The sequence below is a fragment of the Astyanax mexicanus genome, chromosome 12 (genome assembly GCF_023375975.1).
Source record: "Astyanax mexicanus isolate ESR-SI-001 chromosome 12, AstMex3_surface, whole genome shotgun sequence".
Classification (NCBI taxonomy): Eukaryota; Metazoa; Chordata; class Actinopteri; order Characiformes; family Acestrorhamphidae; genus Astyanax; species Astyanax mexicanus.
This window is the reverse complement of record NC_064419.1, coordinates 13415782-13432741: the sequence shown is the minus strand read 5'-3', so window position 1 is coordinate 13432741 and position 16960 is coordinate 13415782. Positions and strand designations below refer to the sequence as shown.

Here is a 16960-nt window from a genome sequence, read left to right as displayed (position 1 = left end):
TACCGGCCTATCACGTGCCCCTGCTTCTAGCACACTAACCTCTCGTCTAGCCTCACCACTCAATGCGCCCATAATAATACTTATTTGTTGAGCCTCTGTATACTGCGCCGCTCCTAGTAGACCCAGCATCTGTTCCTTCCATTCTATATATTTAGACTCACCCTTTTCCCCACTAAATTTTGGTAGCCAAGGTGCACCCGCGAATACCGGCATCATCATCATTTTTATAAAAATAACAAAAAAGTAGTCACTTGGATTGCTCACAGTACTCAGACCCTGCCGACACTACGCCAAAAATCTGTGCCAAGTGTACTGCACAGTGAAATAGATTAACACGACTACGCCACCTAGGAATGTAAGAGTCCCAGGACTCTGTTATAATGCAAGAATGACTATTATTAGTTCTTTTTCTGAGGGTGAGCAATCCAAGGAGACCACACAACAATTAACGCTTACAAATTTTATTAAATGTCTGTCAGACAATACATTCTTTTAAAATACCGGCTTCCATCTGCTAAAATACTCAATTATTACCCACTTTTATAAATGTTGCCCCAAAACTATAAACCAACAAAATATTAAACAGATTAACTGAAATTATTAACCAAACGTATTAACCAAAAACATTAGTTGGAATTATTAACCAAATCAGCAAATGAATTCAACCAAAAACAGCAAATGAAATTATTAACAAAAGCATTAAATGAAATTATTCACCACAGGCATTAAGCCAACTTATTCACCAAAAAACATTAAATAAAATAAGCAAAAACAATAAATGAAACTATTTAATGAAACCATTAACTGAATGCTTAAACTGAATGCTTAAACTGAATGCTTAAACTGAATGCTTAACTGAATGCTTAACTGAATGCTTAACTGAATGCTTAAACTGAAAGCTTAAACTGAAAGCTCAAACTGAAAGCTCAAACTGAAAGCTCAAACTGAAAGCTCAAACTGAAAGCTCAAACCAAAGCTTTAAACGAATGGTATAAGTCAAAACATCCAAATATACGCAAAAAAAGAAAGTAAATCAAACACTAGTTAATAAACCTCAAAGAAATAATCAAAACTCTCTTAGCCTAGCCACCTGCTAAACTTAACTTGGACTGAAGGTGATACCCTGGCCAACCCTAAGTTAACAATAGCCAAAACACAGTCCTACCAGGTGTACCACATCCCCTTATTATACAGCCAAGACGTAGTTACAGGTAATGCTTAAGCACAGTTCTCAATTCAAGTAAGGTACAAATCAAACTACCAAAACAATAAACCTTATTTCTAGCTTCCCACCCACATAAAACAGTCTTACTTCCAGTTACAGTGGCTAGGCCTTTCAGCCAATTACAAGGCAAGTCCCGAGCATCCAGGCGGCAGAGAGTGGCTACGGGCGCTGGTACTCCACGTGTCCCAGCTACTACGGCGTCCTTTGCGTCCCACGCCGTCTACACGTGCTCCAACGCGTCACTACGGCAGAGAAAACAAGCAGCAGTACTCTGGCCAAACACACCGACACAATCACTCCCCAGTTAACAAGCTGCGGATCCTACACCCAGCTAGCACCCAGTCAACGTATCCTTTTCCACCCAATTCAAGTTTATACTCACACTTTGCCTGGGAGCAGAGAAACCCCAGCCCCCAGTGCGAGTATCCAGCGCCTGGGTGGATGTTAATGGCGGCCGCTCTCCGCACTGTGTCGGCAGCCTCCGTCCCGCCGATACTTGCTGGTGCCCCGTACGCTGTCACCTCGCCCTTACAGCGTGTCACCGCCGGGAAGAATCCTCCGTCGCTGTAGTTTTCGCCACCCTGCTGCGGACCGCCGTTGACCTCTCCGTTTCCCTCGGCTTCCACTCTCCGACTCGCCCCTCCTGCTCCGGGATGCTCTCCCCCGCCATGACACCAGCCAGCCTTATCTGCGGAAAACATGCGGCAAGTCCCGCCTCCTCACGGCTCCCATTGGCCCGCGCGTCTCCAGCCCCATACAGTCACAGGCTAGTTGGCCTGTCTATCAGGCAATTGATAGCGCTTCCGCCATCCCCTTTCCGTCTCCAACCCTAAACTCTATGGCAACCTGTCAAAACAAAAGTCCCCCCTACAAAACACACCAACCATTGCCCCTAGTGAGTCTAGACTTCTCCCATCTGACACTTGCATGCCGAAGCCCTGACCAACCTGACAAAGTCGGTCTCCCGTACAACAGACATGGTCACAGAGATGGAAACGACGGTAAAGCGCCTCCAGAGCCAAGTGGAGCAGCTTGCGGAAAAGTGTCTGCATCTAGAGGAGCGATCTAAAACGCAGAATCTAAGAATTACAGGTGTTAAGGAAGGAAAAGAAAATGGACGTTCATTGACCGCGCACACCAAGCTCTCTGCACGCATCCTGGTGATGCCCCGCCAAGAAACATCATCCAAAGTATACACTATTGCAGTTTATTCGAAGAGATCATGCATAAAGTCACAAAGGCCAGAAATCTGAGCTTCGAAGGTCAGCGAATACAGATCTTCAGAGACCTTCTGGCCGTCGTGGTAAAGCGACGAGCGGCATTCACACCCGTTAGAGGCATTCTTCGGGACAAGCCTGGAGTGCAGTTTGGACTTCTCTACCCGGCCAAACTATGGGTGACGTTTAATGGTACAGAGACACTCTTCACCAACCCAAAGGATGCCCTCCGGTAAGCAGAACAGCATTTTGGAGAGGGAACAGTAAAGTAGAGGCTTAAATGATTTAATGTCTCCCCTGGTGGACATCCTTAACAAATATCAGTTACTGACTGTGTTCACTGTGACTTCTACTTTTTCTACTTGATGTTTGCTACTATACTTGTGGAAGTGGGTGTTTCTGACTCTTTATGCAAGGCTCAGACTGCTTTAAATGAATACAACTACCTTGCCTTTCACCTGCCTTGTAACAGAACTGCACTAACTACGTAGTAAGTTCATGTTTGTACTTTTTATCAGTTTTTCCTTTAATCTTATCCTTTACAGGGTTAGGTAGTCGCGCTGTAGCCTACATAGACTGTCAGCTAGACATGGTTTCAGTATTTAGGATTAGTTTGTTTAAGGTTGGGTGGGTGTTATGTTGCTGTGCAGTTCAGATGTATCCATTTCTGTTTGAACACTGGAAAGATGGCAGGTACCAAAACTAATTAGGAATTAGAACGTGTGTCTCCTGGAATTTTAGAGGAATCAATGGTCCAGTGAAGAGAGGGAGAGTGCTTTCACATTTAAAAGTCTTTCAGAAAACATAATATTTCTACAAGAAACACATTTAAAAAAATATTCCCACCTTAAACTTAGGTCTAAATGGATTGGACACATATTCCACCCCATGTTCCCCATTAAAGCCTGAGGAACAGCTATTCTGTTTAGGGGTATTCCTTTTAAGCTTAGCAATACTATAGGTTAGGGATGGTAGGTTAATCTTGGTTATTGGGCAAATATGGTTTTTTACCTTCCTTAACATCTATGGGCCAAATCACGACGGCCCACAGTGTTTTTTTTTTAGAAATGTTCTAGGTCAAATTCCAGATATAGAAAATACTAACCTAATAATAGGAGGCGACTTTGTGCTTGACCAGCACAGGGCTGTGACCCTGCTGCTAGCACAGTGTTGAAAACATTTATCAAATATATGAATGTGCCTGATGTATGGAGGGTATTTAACCCTTTAGCTAGAGAATATTCCTATCACTTAGTGGACAATGAGAACTCTAAAAATCAATCCTGGAAAAAGCTTAAAGAAATGATGGCCCTGATATATAAACTAAAACTAACCTCAGTCAAAATTAGTAAAGCATTTATGTATGTAAAACAGAGACATTTTGAATTTGGTGACAAACCACAAAAACTGCTAGCTCGTCAGTTGCAAAAATTAGAAAATGATCGTACTGTACATAAAATTAAATGTGAATCAGGCGAAACAGTTCTATTACATGCAGATATAAATGAACGTTTTTTCGATTATTATGAGGCTTTATACACATCCGATAGCAGGTCGCCTATGGTTATAATGCAGGATTTCTTGGATGCTTGTAAATTTCTACCCTGAGCCAAGAAGATTGTGAACAACTCAATGCAGGTATAACAAGTGAAAAAAATTACTGCAACTGTAAAAACCCTTAAAAATGGCAAATCACCTGTTCTGGATGGTTTTGAATGGTAATGAATTTTATACAAAATGTATTCATGTATATTACCACCAAAGCAATAATTATTGTAATACCAAAAAAAGAAAAAGATCCAGAAGAAGTAGGATCTTACAGACCTATTTCACTTTTAAATTCAAATAAAAAAGTTCTAGCCAAAACCTTTTTAAGAAGGCTCAGTCATTTTATTGACACTTTAATACATCCAGACCAGGCAGGATATATTTCCAATAAGCATTCAGCATTTAACCTCAGACGCCTTCATAATATCATATACTCACCAAGAGCACCCATAGAAGAACTTGCTGTAGTGTCACTTGAAGCTGAAAAAGCATTTGATCGTATTGAATGGGCATACTTATTTATGGTTTTGAGGAAATTAATACTAGGATCATGGATCAAAATACTATACAGCAACCCTACAGCCAACATTCTTCCTAATAAAACTGTTTCTTCTCCTTTCAGGTTATCTGGAGGCACAAGACAGGGTTGTGCGCTGAGTCCGTTGTTGTTCGCATTAGCTATCGAGCCTTTAGCAGAAATTATTAGGTCACACCTAGACATCTACGGCTATAATATAGTTTATATATGTACTCATTGTAAAAAAAGTTATCTTTATTTTCTGAAAAAAATAAAATAAGAGGCTCATACTTTCTATACCTTTATAAAATAACTGACAAATATGCTACACGTGGAGAGAATACAATTTATTCTAACAGATAATCTTAAGGCTTTTGAAAAAATGTGGTCCACTTCTATTTCTTATTTGGAAAGTAACTGAATGTAAAAGCACTTGACACGCACAGCAACTGGGAAGGGGAGGAAGGGGGTTATGATTGTTTTGTTGTTGTTGTTGTGGTGGTTTCTTTATGAATAAGTATTAATATATATAAATATATGTATACACACATTTCTTGTCATTTGAAAATCTGAAGAAAGTTCTTCTTGATATGCTGTACTCTATCAATGCTATGCTTCTTAATAAACATAACAAGCTCTCTGAGTGAAGTGCTGGGAACCTTTCCTCAGATAGCCAGTGCATGCCTGTTCTACACGGTGTAAGGTCATACTCAGGCCAGAAGATCTTTCCATCCACTCTTTTCCTCTTGTTTCATCTTCACACAGACACTTAAGGATTGTTTGAAACACAAGCACTGTTTGCTGTGTTTAAAAAGGACATAGAGCTGAACAACATCATGATAAGAACTTGTTGCTCAGACAGGCTGGAGCTGATCACGTCATAGGAACTGGACAACAAGCTGTTAACTGGACTCTGCTGACGTAATCATATTGATAGATTCTGTCCAATCATATGTCATTTGCATAAATGTATAACTGCTTGGATGAAGTCTGTGTTGAATGAGGGGAGGAGACGCCCAAGGGTCCTCACTCCCTCGACTGGCTTTCTTTTCATCTTGTTCTCTCTCCCTCTTTCTGTCTCTCTCTTTCTCTCTCTGGGTTGTGAATGTGTCGATCTGTCTAGAGTTTATTACACTATGTGTTAACTTGTTGATGTACCTTTACTCTTTTCTAATATATATATATATATCAATTTTTGTTCCTTTTATATATATATCATCTGTAATGCTGAAACTATTTTTCCAGTAAACTTTAATATATTTTAAATTCTAAGCTCTGACTCACTGGTCATCTTTTCATGTTCTAGGATTTCTCAAATCCGAGTTTTGCACATCCAAGTCATGCTGGGGTGAATTACCCTACATTATAAACAATCAAAGCAGCTATTAATCATTTTAATTACAAATAAAAATGTCATCTATTTACCACAATAATAGAGGACCCTTTTGATACAAATTGTTTTTTGGTGTTCAGTGGTGGGCTCACTCTTTGACAATATTGGGCTTGAAATCATGCTGGATTGCCTTGGTGATTTCATCCGCATACATATCATACCGCCCGGTCATCTGCAGAAAGATTAATAATTCATATGTTAATGATTTTGACTTTCACTTTTGAACAAAATGTAATAATTCTATTTTTGATTATACAATAGCCATATACTATATCCTGGTCCAAGAGTCTTTTTCTGAGATGTTTGGTGAATATGTACTCTGGATCCCTTTTTCTGAATACAAGAGCAATATATACTATCTGGACAAAAGTGTCTACATTGTCCAGAGAAAAAAAACTTTCTACAAGATTTTGGAGCATTGCTGTGAGGATTTGATTGCATTTATCCAGAAGTGTTAGCAAGGTTTTTGGATAACCACTACCCCACTTCATTCATCCCCAACTTCACAACTAGTATTCCACAGTTCCACTGCTCCACAGCTCAATGCTGGGTGCTTTATACACCTCTAGCCTGGCATTAGGCATGATGCTAGTATATTAAGGTTACATGCTTCCTCACTCACCTTGAAGTTCCATTTGTCTGCAACCTGACGGTTCAGGTTCAAGTCCAGTTCTGCAACCAGTAACCCATCACGAATTCTGGATAGCCCCGGGGACCGAGTTCCATCGGGTGCAGCCACATAGCTGGAGCCATAAAAGTGACCGAATTCATGATGCGCTGCAAAGGAGAATTATTATAGTACAATTATTAAGTATAAATCACTTATTACAATATATAGTGTAATACTTTATTATTATATTATTATAGTAGGCACTCTTCAGAGGCATGTGTGAAATATTAAAGGGATAGTTCAGTATTTTTGACATGAGTCTGTATGGCATCATCATAACCAGTGTCGTGCATCCACACTGACTTACCCCCCACAGCGTCCTGTGAGCCGAGTTCTTGTCCAGTTTAGGTCAAAGCGAAAGTAGTCCGGCATGTTTGCTGGGGTCAGGAAAATAACTCCTTTTTCTTCCCAAAGCAGTACGTGTTCAAAAGAGTGATTTATTTACATCACAAAAAACTAACCCTGCAAAAGTCACGCCTCGTAAATCACTTGGGTCCTACTTTCTCTCATTTCGTATCAGTGCGCATCATTCTGACAGCGAGCTGCGCACGCGTCAAATTGTTCTGTGTTTTGGCAGTGCTTAGCAGCTGTGTTCAGACTAGCAACTCAAACGAGCTAACTTTAGGGAGAAGTCTATTGGCTTTTATAAGCTTTGTAAACACATATATATATATATAGCTAGGTGTGTGTGTGTGTGTGTGTTAAAATGGTGCGGACTTGTGACTATCCAGGCTGTAGCAACAAAGATGTGGCTGATTCTCCGCAGAGTTTTCATCGTTTTCCTGTGACTGATGTTGACGCGTGCGCAGCTCGCTGTCAGAATGACGCGCACTGATACGAAATGAGAGAAAGTAGGACCCAAGTGATTTACGAGGCGTGACTTTTGCAGGGTTAGTTTTTTGTGATGTAAATAAATCACTCTTTTGAACACGTACTGCTTTGAGAAGAAAAAGGAGTTATTTTCCTGACCCCAGCAAACATGCCGGACTACTTTCGCTTTGACCTAAACTGGACAAGAACTCGGCTCACAGGACGCTGTGGGGGGTAAGTCAGTGTGGATGCACGACACTGGTTATGATGATGCCATACAGACTCATGTCAAAAATACCGAACTATCCCTTTAACTGCAGCAAAACCTTCATTGCCTCTGACTCACGTAAGCTGAGAAAAAGTTGTGTTTGATTGAACAGCACTGGGCAGATTGCTTGCTCATGTAGTGCAAAACTAATGCCATATCTGTATCGACTTCAACATTAAATACATTGTGTCTTGTGTAAATGTTTCTCTCTACTGTGACAGGATCCTTACAGTTATCTGTGTCAGGTGCTACATCAATCAATCAATCAACCTTTATTTTCAGTCTGGAAAACAGTGTTGCCGAGCATTTACAATTAAAAGGGATTGAAAACATTAAATAAGAAATGAGAAATAATAAATAAAAAATACTCATTTTAAATCAACATGTAATATATATGAATAAAATATAAATGTAAAATAGAACATTCTAAAAGACCATAAAAAAATGAACACGCAAAAAGTAAAGAATTTATAACACAAAACATAAAGAAAAAGATAATAGTAAAAGTAAAGCAGAATAATAGGGAATAATAAAATGAATAATAATAATAAACTAAGAACAAAAACAATAGAAAAAAAATAAATACATATAAAATAAATAATAGGAAAAAAAACTCAATTAAAACAATCACAGGCTTTCTGATGGTGATCAGAAACTAAAAGGTAATAATAAAAATAATAATAAAAGTTAAAAATGATTCAGTGATTCCAGCGAGCTGAGTCTCAATGTTTCCTGTAGTGAATTCCAGATCGCTGATGCTCTGTAGCTAAAAGCAGATTTTCCCAGTTCACTAAAAACTCTTGGTATCTGACAGGTGATCCAGCCACATTAAGTGAGATCAGTGAAGAGATATAAGATGGCAAATGGCCAGAGAGTGATTTATAGATAAAAATTAGCCAGTGAGATTCTCTTTGGGCAGCTAGTGAGGACCAACCAACTCTATCGTATAGTGTGCAGTGGTGAGTAGTGTAAGGGTTGCCAGTAATGAATCTCAGAGCAGAATGGTAGATTGAATCTAATGGTTTGAGAGCACTGGCGGACGCTTTTTTATAAATTACAACACCATAGTCCAGCACTGCTAGTATGGTTGCCTCCACTATTCTTTTTCTAGCGTGCACAGGTAAACAGGACTTATTCCAATAAAGAAATACGAGCTTTTGTCTGCACTTAATGGCGAATTTGTTAATATTGGATTTAAAAGAAAGTTTTTCATTGAGCCAGATGCTGAGATATTAATATTCGCTGACTTGTTTGATGCTGGATCCTGTCAGAGTAGTTATAGTTCTGGAATTTAAAACACTATTTGAAAATAATTTTATTATCATTTAAAACCAACTTGAATTTATATAGAGCAGTCTTAAAAGAATTAAAAGAATGTTTTTCTAGCGCAGTGTGTGCAAATTCTGCTGAGCAGTATAAGATTAAATAATCTGCATAAAGGTGTAAATTTCAGTCTAAGATAGAGGCGGCAAGATCATTAATAAAATATTTATTAAAACCGGACCCAGGATTGAGCCCTGTGGGACTCCTTTTGTTATGGGCTGTAGGTCTGATTTATGATTGCCAATAGACACACATTGCTTCTTGCCAGAAACGGAACCCTGGGCCCACAGGGTTACATTGTTGCTAAAACTAAGGAACCTAGTAGTAGATCATGATCAACAATCTGTGCAATACACTTCGTCTAGCTGCTGTTGTTACATAATCTCAGTTATTCAAACTGTATTCAATTAATGCCAAACCAACTGAGCTGATAAACATTTTAAACTTACTAAGGTTACAAAGGTTGATGTTAGTTCATTGTGCAGCAGTGTTTGCTTGCATAAAGCTTGTCTGTCCCAATGGAATTCAGAGGAAAATGTATGCATTGCAAGTGATGAATTGCATTTTAAAAATTGATTTACCAGAAGGAAATTATTTTTGAAAAACAACTACAAATACTTGTATACCAGCTGCATTCTGATTACTTGTTTGAGGCAAATATTTACCTTTCTTGCCGTCTCCAGATGTGAACTCATTCTTGAAATATTCCTGTGCAGAAAGACATGTTTTGCAATTGTAACATTTTTTATGTAAAACCTAAATTACTCAAACTTGGAAAAAATAGGATTACATATATTCACATATAGATAGATGAATACTTGGATTCCAAATGGAGTCCTTACCATAAGTTTCTTATTATTTCCAAAAATAAATAAATGTGACTATCAATTTACTCTTAAATATTTAAGTCAATGGTAATGTTTGAGAGTGTTTATTAAAAGAAGCGTACCGTCCCGACTCTATTGATGGCACAGGTAAAGCAGTGGTTGGCAATGGCGGCATTTCTTGCTTCAATTGGCCACATTGGTTCACTGTAAAACACAGCCAAGATCTATGTTACACAGGAAAGTCAGCCATTTTTTTCAAATAAAAAGAAGACTGAAACTCTTACCTCAGTTCTCCTACTGTGGCTGAGGGGTTGAAGATGATCTCAGCCCCATGCATGCTGTACATCAGCCAGTTGAGAGGGTGGTGACGACCATAACAGATATTCACACCTATTTTTCCATATTGTGTTTTAAAGACTCTGTGTCTTGTGTTGCCCTCCATATAGTATGAGGACTAAATAAAGAGAAAAGAAAGGGAAACAGATTTATAATTAAAAAAAAAAAAAAATATATATATATATATATATATATATATATATATATATATATATATATATATATATATATATATATATATATATATATATATTGGGGGTAATGTCCAGAATGGCATATTCAATTTCACTATTTATTTTGTCCTTCTGACAAAATATTTGCTAGCTAGTATTTCCTCTTTTAGTTGAAAAAAAATCACTTTTTAGAACTGTGGTTTTATAATGAATGCCAAAGTAAACACTGGCAGTCATGTGCTAGTGCGTCTCTGCCCAGGCCTCTTCTGTGACCACTATGGCCAGTGAGTAGCAGTAGAGCTGATAAATGATCCAGTGACACAGTGTGACATCTCTTGCATGACCTCAGCAATGAGTCTAAGAAGAGACAGTTGTAAAGAGAATGTGCGGGAAAAAAAAAACACACACACAATCCGAATGCACCACACAGTCAGTTCCCTTGACATGGTGTAAGAATTAAGGCCCAATCTATGATAGAGTTTAATAACATGGAAATTCACTTCAATGTACTCAACTACTGTATAATGGAAAGCTGAGAGCACCAACATGGTATTTTAGAAGTATTATTGTGTTACAAGTTACATTTAGTGTACATAGTATCTGCAGGTTGTAGCTTAATTCTATACACACTCATGTAAACAGTATATTGCTGGTATTTACACTTAGTGTAACTTGCAACAACAAGTACTATTTGCAAATATTATAAGATTCCAAGTATACATTTTGATAGCAGACAGCTAAAACATTCAAAAATACAATATAAAAGTAGCTCAATTATATAGACAATAAACTTCATTATACATTTTTTAAACCTGAATAATCCTGAGTGATCCCCCGAGGGACAAGAAAGGACATCTATTTGAGGCTTCAACCCCAGGTTAAGAACCCCTGGTTTAGTAATATTTCCTCTTCTTTATTTTCAATAATTTACTAATGTTTTTCTTTTGAGAACTCATTTGATTGACATTTTCATCTTTACTTTGATCATTTCTTAGATTTATTTTTGGATGAAGTGTGTTTTTATAATGACAATGAATTCCTTGGGTTTAAGATGGCTCCGTTTGAGAGGCTGTGTAAGAGCTCGTGTGTTTGATATTTAGTAAGCAAAATATGGAGGGGGGGAAACAAAGAAGGGTCAGAGGGAAATCAATGTTTGTGATTGTGTGATAAACGATGTGCAGGAGCCTAGCCTGGATGCTAACTCCCAAACACCATCCACCGTGCAAGACAGTATGGATGCCATCTGCACAGAAATATAATCTCTATGAGCAGAACTGCGGCAGTAATTGGCTGAATTTAGACAAGGGTTTCGGTCAGACATAAGAAGACGAGGCTGAAGTTGGCTCTATATTCACAGCCTTGTATTCCTCTACATTTTATTAAATAATGATTTATTATATATTAAATTATTAATTACATATTCAATATACATTTCCTACATATTTTCCTGCAAATTCATGTTGTAAGTAAAACTGGAGAAAATAAGTGATGAAAGATCATGTAAATAAAATGACATTTAATAAAATATTGTATATTTACATTTTTCATTGTTCCTAAACAGCTGTACTGCTTTCCTTCATTATACCTCCTTTAGTATTAGTCTGTGAGGTGTTTAGTATAATCTGAGCAGCAGCAGATGTTGTGTGAACGCTCCCTTTAGTTCACGGTGGTTCAGTAAAGCGGGAGATGCGAGTATCCAACCAAGCCAGGTAATACGAGGCAGAGAATATAGAGCCAAACAAATCTGGAGCTGCTAATATCAAACCAACTATAGCCTCATTATAAGAAGGGAGTTTAGCACCTTCAAGTATGACATCACCAAGAAAATGAGCAATGCCGCTGAGAACACAACGCCGTCTCAAGTAGAAGAAATGGAAGGTCATGTTGCTGAACTGAAGGAGGTGAACACGGACATGTGGGAAGCACTCCTCAAAGCCCTAGAGAAACAAGTTTCCCTACAAGCCAAGTTGACGGACATAGAAAGCCGATTAAGGTGGAAAAAATTCCGTATTTATAGCGTACTGAAATGGGCAGAGAATGGCGATGCAGTGGCCCTTGTGGCTAAGATCATTAGCACGGAGCTAGGAATCACAGAGGAGTTGAACATACAGCGAGCTCACCGCAAAATCACAGGTTCTGGGCCAGAAAAGCCCATTCCATTCTGGCCCCACAATCTTGCTGATCTGAAACCAGAGAACCTGTGATGCAAGTGGCCAAAAGGCGGGTGTTAAAGCGCCTCTGGGGCAAATTTGTTTACAAACCTCACCTCCATTCACAGCTAAGGGCAGCAGAAGCAGCAAAATGAATGAAAATAAATCAACAGTGGTCCACCGAGGGGAGCAGCAAAACTTTTAAAAGGAGCTTGGATTCCGCCATGTTGTTTTCACATTGCCCCCCTGACTTCTGTTCACGCCCACATTCACATATGTAGTGAGTAACTCCTTAAAGCAATGGAAACATGGGCCTGTTCTTTGTTGGTGGAAAAGAGGTAACAAAGCGCTCGTACCGAAACCAGGAGGAGGAGTGCAGCCCCGGTCTTTGGTGGTTTGTTTATTAGACTACAGAGTCGAAAAACAGGTGTTGCATGCTGCATGGAGAAAGACAGAGATCTACTACAAAGGCACCCGGATTTTCTTTTTTTTTATAATTTTATTTTAAATTTTTCCCATTTTCTCCGCAATTTACACGGCCAATTACCCAGCCCACTCATTAGGACTCCCCCTATCGCTAGTAATGCCCAACACACCAGGAGGGTGAAGACTTCCTCGCATACATGTGAAGCTTCTTTTCGATGCTGATGCAGCATTGCCCTGCAGCCAGCACGCTCGGAGGAAAGCGCAGGGGCTCGGTTCAGCTCAGTGGAGTGATGTGGGGAGAGAGCGCCATCTACCCACCCGTAGGGAGCAGGGCCAATTTTGCTCCCTCTGAGAGCCGGCAGCTTGATGGCAAAGCTGCATGAGCGGGGGTTTACACCTGCGACCTCCCGCTCACATAATGCCTTTACTACTCAGATGCTTTAATTACACACTTGGTGGGGGGATTATCCCACCTTCCTGGAATGAAGCCATTATCTCTATAATCCCTAAAGAAGGCAAGGATAAAGCAGAATGCTAATCATATCGGCTTATCTCTGTATTAAATATAGATTACAAATTATATGCATCCATTTAGGCAAAAAGACTATAATATATTATCCCACAATTAGTAGACCTAGATCAAACAGACTTCATACGAAATAGACAGACACTAGATAATATACAAAGAACTTTACATGTAATTAGTTAAATTAGCTCTGTATTGATTAGCTTAGATGTGGAAAAAGCATTTGACTAGGTTAGATGTGAATATTTATATTTAACACTTTAAAAAGAAACATACAATGTTTTAGATCATAATATACTTCTCCAACTGCCAGAATAAAGGTAAATGGCCATCTACCAAAACAATTCAGTTAAAAAGAGGAATGCGCCAAGGTTTCCCCCATTGCCATTTTATTCTCCCTTTTCACAGAACCCTTGGCCCAGGCAGTGAGGGAAAACTCTAAAATACAAGAGATAGTAACTGAAAGGGAAGATTAGTAAATCTGTCTATATGCAGATGATGTGCTTTTACTCCAGTATTCCAGAACTCTTCACCCTTTTAGAACAATTTGGAACTCTATCAGGATATAAATTAAATGTATCCAAAACACAAATACTTGCATACAGTTATCAACCTGCAAAAGAAATTAAAGAAAAGTATATATTTAAATTAAATTAAATACCTGGGTATAAATTGACCAAATGAGACTACAGACTTGTACCAAAGTAATTATGGCCGCATAAATAAAGCAATAAAATTAGTTATTGATAGATGGTCTCTATTACCACTAGATTTGTCTAATTGAATAGAAGTAATAAAAATAAGTGTACTCCCACGTCTATTATATCTCTTTCAGTCACTACCTGTTCCTCAATAACAGTTTAGGGAATGGGACATATGGATATCAAGATTTATATGGAGTGAAAAGAGGTCTAGGATAAGATACAGGACGTTACAGCTTTCCAAAGAGAAAGGGGAGAGAGGTCTTACTACATAGCAGCACAACTTATGCCAGGTTCACATGACACAACTTTTTGAGTCTTCAGTCATTGTGCTGTTCACACTACACGACTGGTTGTGCTCTAATCCTGAGTCCTTCAGTTGTTGAGACTTTTACACTGAATGACTGATCAGCGAGGGGTCACAAATCACACGATTTCTCACTGTGGGAAATCACGACTCTCCAGAAACAGGTTTCATCACGAGAACACACCTGAACTATACACACACGAACACTAGCCATGCCATGCCAGAGAATCTCTATAAAGGAGAATACGCACTTGCAAGGAGTCCAACATGAACAGGTTAATATGAAGGAATTGAGCAAAATTAGAATTTATAAATGTCTGATCAGTTTTATATTGAAATGTGTACTTATGTTTTTGTACTGCAGACATCATTTTGTTCCATTTTGAACTTTAGTTATACGCCTTTTAACCATGTTTTACCTGTATCTCCAGGATCAACTCACCAACCAATCACCTCACAGTATCAGTAATGCTAGTGCTTTACTGTGTATAAACTGTTTTCTATAGATAAGCTAAAATATACAGGCATGCTTTTTAGATTTTTTTAGTAAAATACATTATTCTACTTTCTAAAATTAAAGAAACATTCACAACAAGAAGTTCATAATTATTTTTCATTTAAAGTTTTTAGCTCCACTCACCCCTATTCATAAAGGACTCACTCATGGGCTCCCACTAGAATCATTTACTGATATAACAGGGGAATGGGAAGGGGGGGGTCAGTCTCTCCATAAACAACTTAGGTGAGCTCATTGGCTGTATGTAGCCGCTGCTCCTGGCTTCTAGTCGTCGACTGAGCCAGCTATTGAACATGTTGAATATTTGCCGGGCGTCTGCGACTCTTCAGTGATCAGCGACGGCTTAGCGAGCGTCTTTCAGTAGTGAACACTACGCGACAGCGCGAGATCCCCGATTTCGCTCTGAGCAGAGTTTTTGTCAGCAATCAGCGAAAAACTGTTGGAGATGGAAAAACTGGCCCAAAATCGTGTAGTGTGAACCAGGCATTAGAGTCTTAGCATATTGGTGCAACCCAGAGTATAAAGCTAGAAGGAAAACTTATGAAATAACACAAATATATATCCCTTTACAGTCATTATTCGGAAACAGTAATTTGGATTGTAATATTACTGATAACCTAAATATGGACTAATCTAACCCTAACAGTCTGGTTTAAAGAGGTCAAGAAATTGAGACGGAACAGGTGAAAATTTTGAGGTGGACAGGTAGGCCTGGACAATAATTCGATATCGGTATTTATCGCGATAAGAAATGTTTCAATAACGGTGATATCAGTTTTGTGGTATATCGATATGTGTTAGAATCACGGACAGGCGTTTTTTACTGGCGTCAGCTCGCCGCAGAGCTCAACACATTCAGCCCCCGTAGCTGGGCTACGTCAGTGCGTGATGACGTAACCACACAGGCACGTAGCCAAATAGGCTAGGCTAGGCAAGGCTAGGTTAAAATGGCTAGGCTCCGGTCCGCTTCGTTACGCAGCACATATGTCTCGCGCTGGAGCCAAACGGAGCCGGGACGAGCGGATCCAAGGCTAAGGTAGACTCGATTCGGTCGGCCCCGGATCCTCGAGGCCGGCCGCGGGTCCGCTCGCGGGTCCTCGAGGCCGGCCGCGGGAACGCTCGCGGGTCCGCTCGCTCGCCCGCGGGTCCGCTCCCTTGCCGCTTTGCTGCAAATTGTGCCGGAGAGTGCAGCCGACCAGCAGCGGTAATGTTAATACATCTAATCTGTTCCACCACTTCAAGCAACTCCACTACATACAATATTTTTCTTATACTGACTGAAGCACTTTTATAGCTTATGTTGTAACTAAGTTATTCATAGTTGATAGAGCCTGTAGGTTTGTTTATTTGACGGGAAAATCTTGTTGCTTTTATGTTTATAAAGGCTTATTGTATTCTATATCCTAGTTGAAACACTTGTTTTAATCTGTTAAATTTGTTCACAAAGAATAAAAAGCTCTGCCTCTGTTGTAATTTAAAGTTATTTTTATTGGTAATAGTTATATAGGCTTGTGTTTGACAGGGATGTCATGTTATTATTTTGCTATATGCAAATAATATTGAGCATTAATTTATTTTGACTACTTTTATTTCTAAAGTATTACAGTTTTTGTGAAAGGAGGTTTCAATGTCTTAAATTAAATTTTCAGACAGTAGTAGGTACAGATTTCCATTAGATAGATAGATAGATAGATAGATAGATAGATAGATAGATAGATAGATAGATAGATAGATAGATAGATAGATAGATGTGCATATAATGAGGGTATCTGATGCCAGCAATACAAAAAGTGCAAATACACAGTTATATAAAAATTTAAATTCGCAGTGCTGCAGGGATTGCAGGGCTTCTTAGCAGTTTTCTGAGGCCTTCAAAGTATTTATATCAATATCGAAATTATATCGTGTCGACCGAAATTTAAGGAATATATCGTGATATAAATTTTGGCCATATCGTCCAGCACTATGGACAGGATATGATCAACATTTTAAACCAGCTACAATAGATAGAAAATTTAAATAGAGG

General features: G+C 38.9%; 1 protein-coding gene across 1 annotated transcript in view; it reads right to left on the bottom strand.

The window, feature by feature from the left end:
- Nucleotides 1–445: 445 nt before the first annotated feature.
- The window catches only part of upb1 (ureidopropionase, beta), a 36375-nt gene continuing 19860 nt past the window's right edge, over nt 446–16960 (bottom strand). The window contains exons 6-10 of the mRNA XM_022662096.2: nt 10083–10252; nt 9921–10002; nt 9637–9679; nt 6523–6677; nt 446–6072 (exon numbers count right to left, since the gene is read on the bottom strand). Coding sequence (XP_022517817.2) covers nt 5989–6072; nt 6523–6677; nt 9637–9679; nt 9921–10002; nt 10083–10252 — 534 coding nt within the window. The 3' untranslated portion in view covers nt 446–5988. The remainder of the gene's footprint in view (nt 6073–6522; nt 6678–9636; nt 9680–9920; nt 10003–10082; nt 10253–16960) is intronic.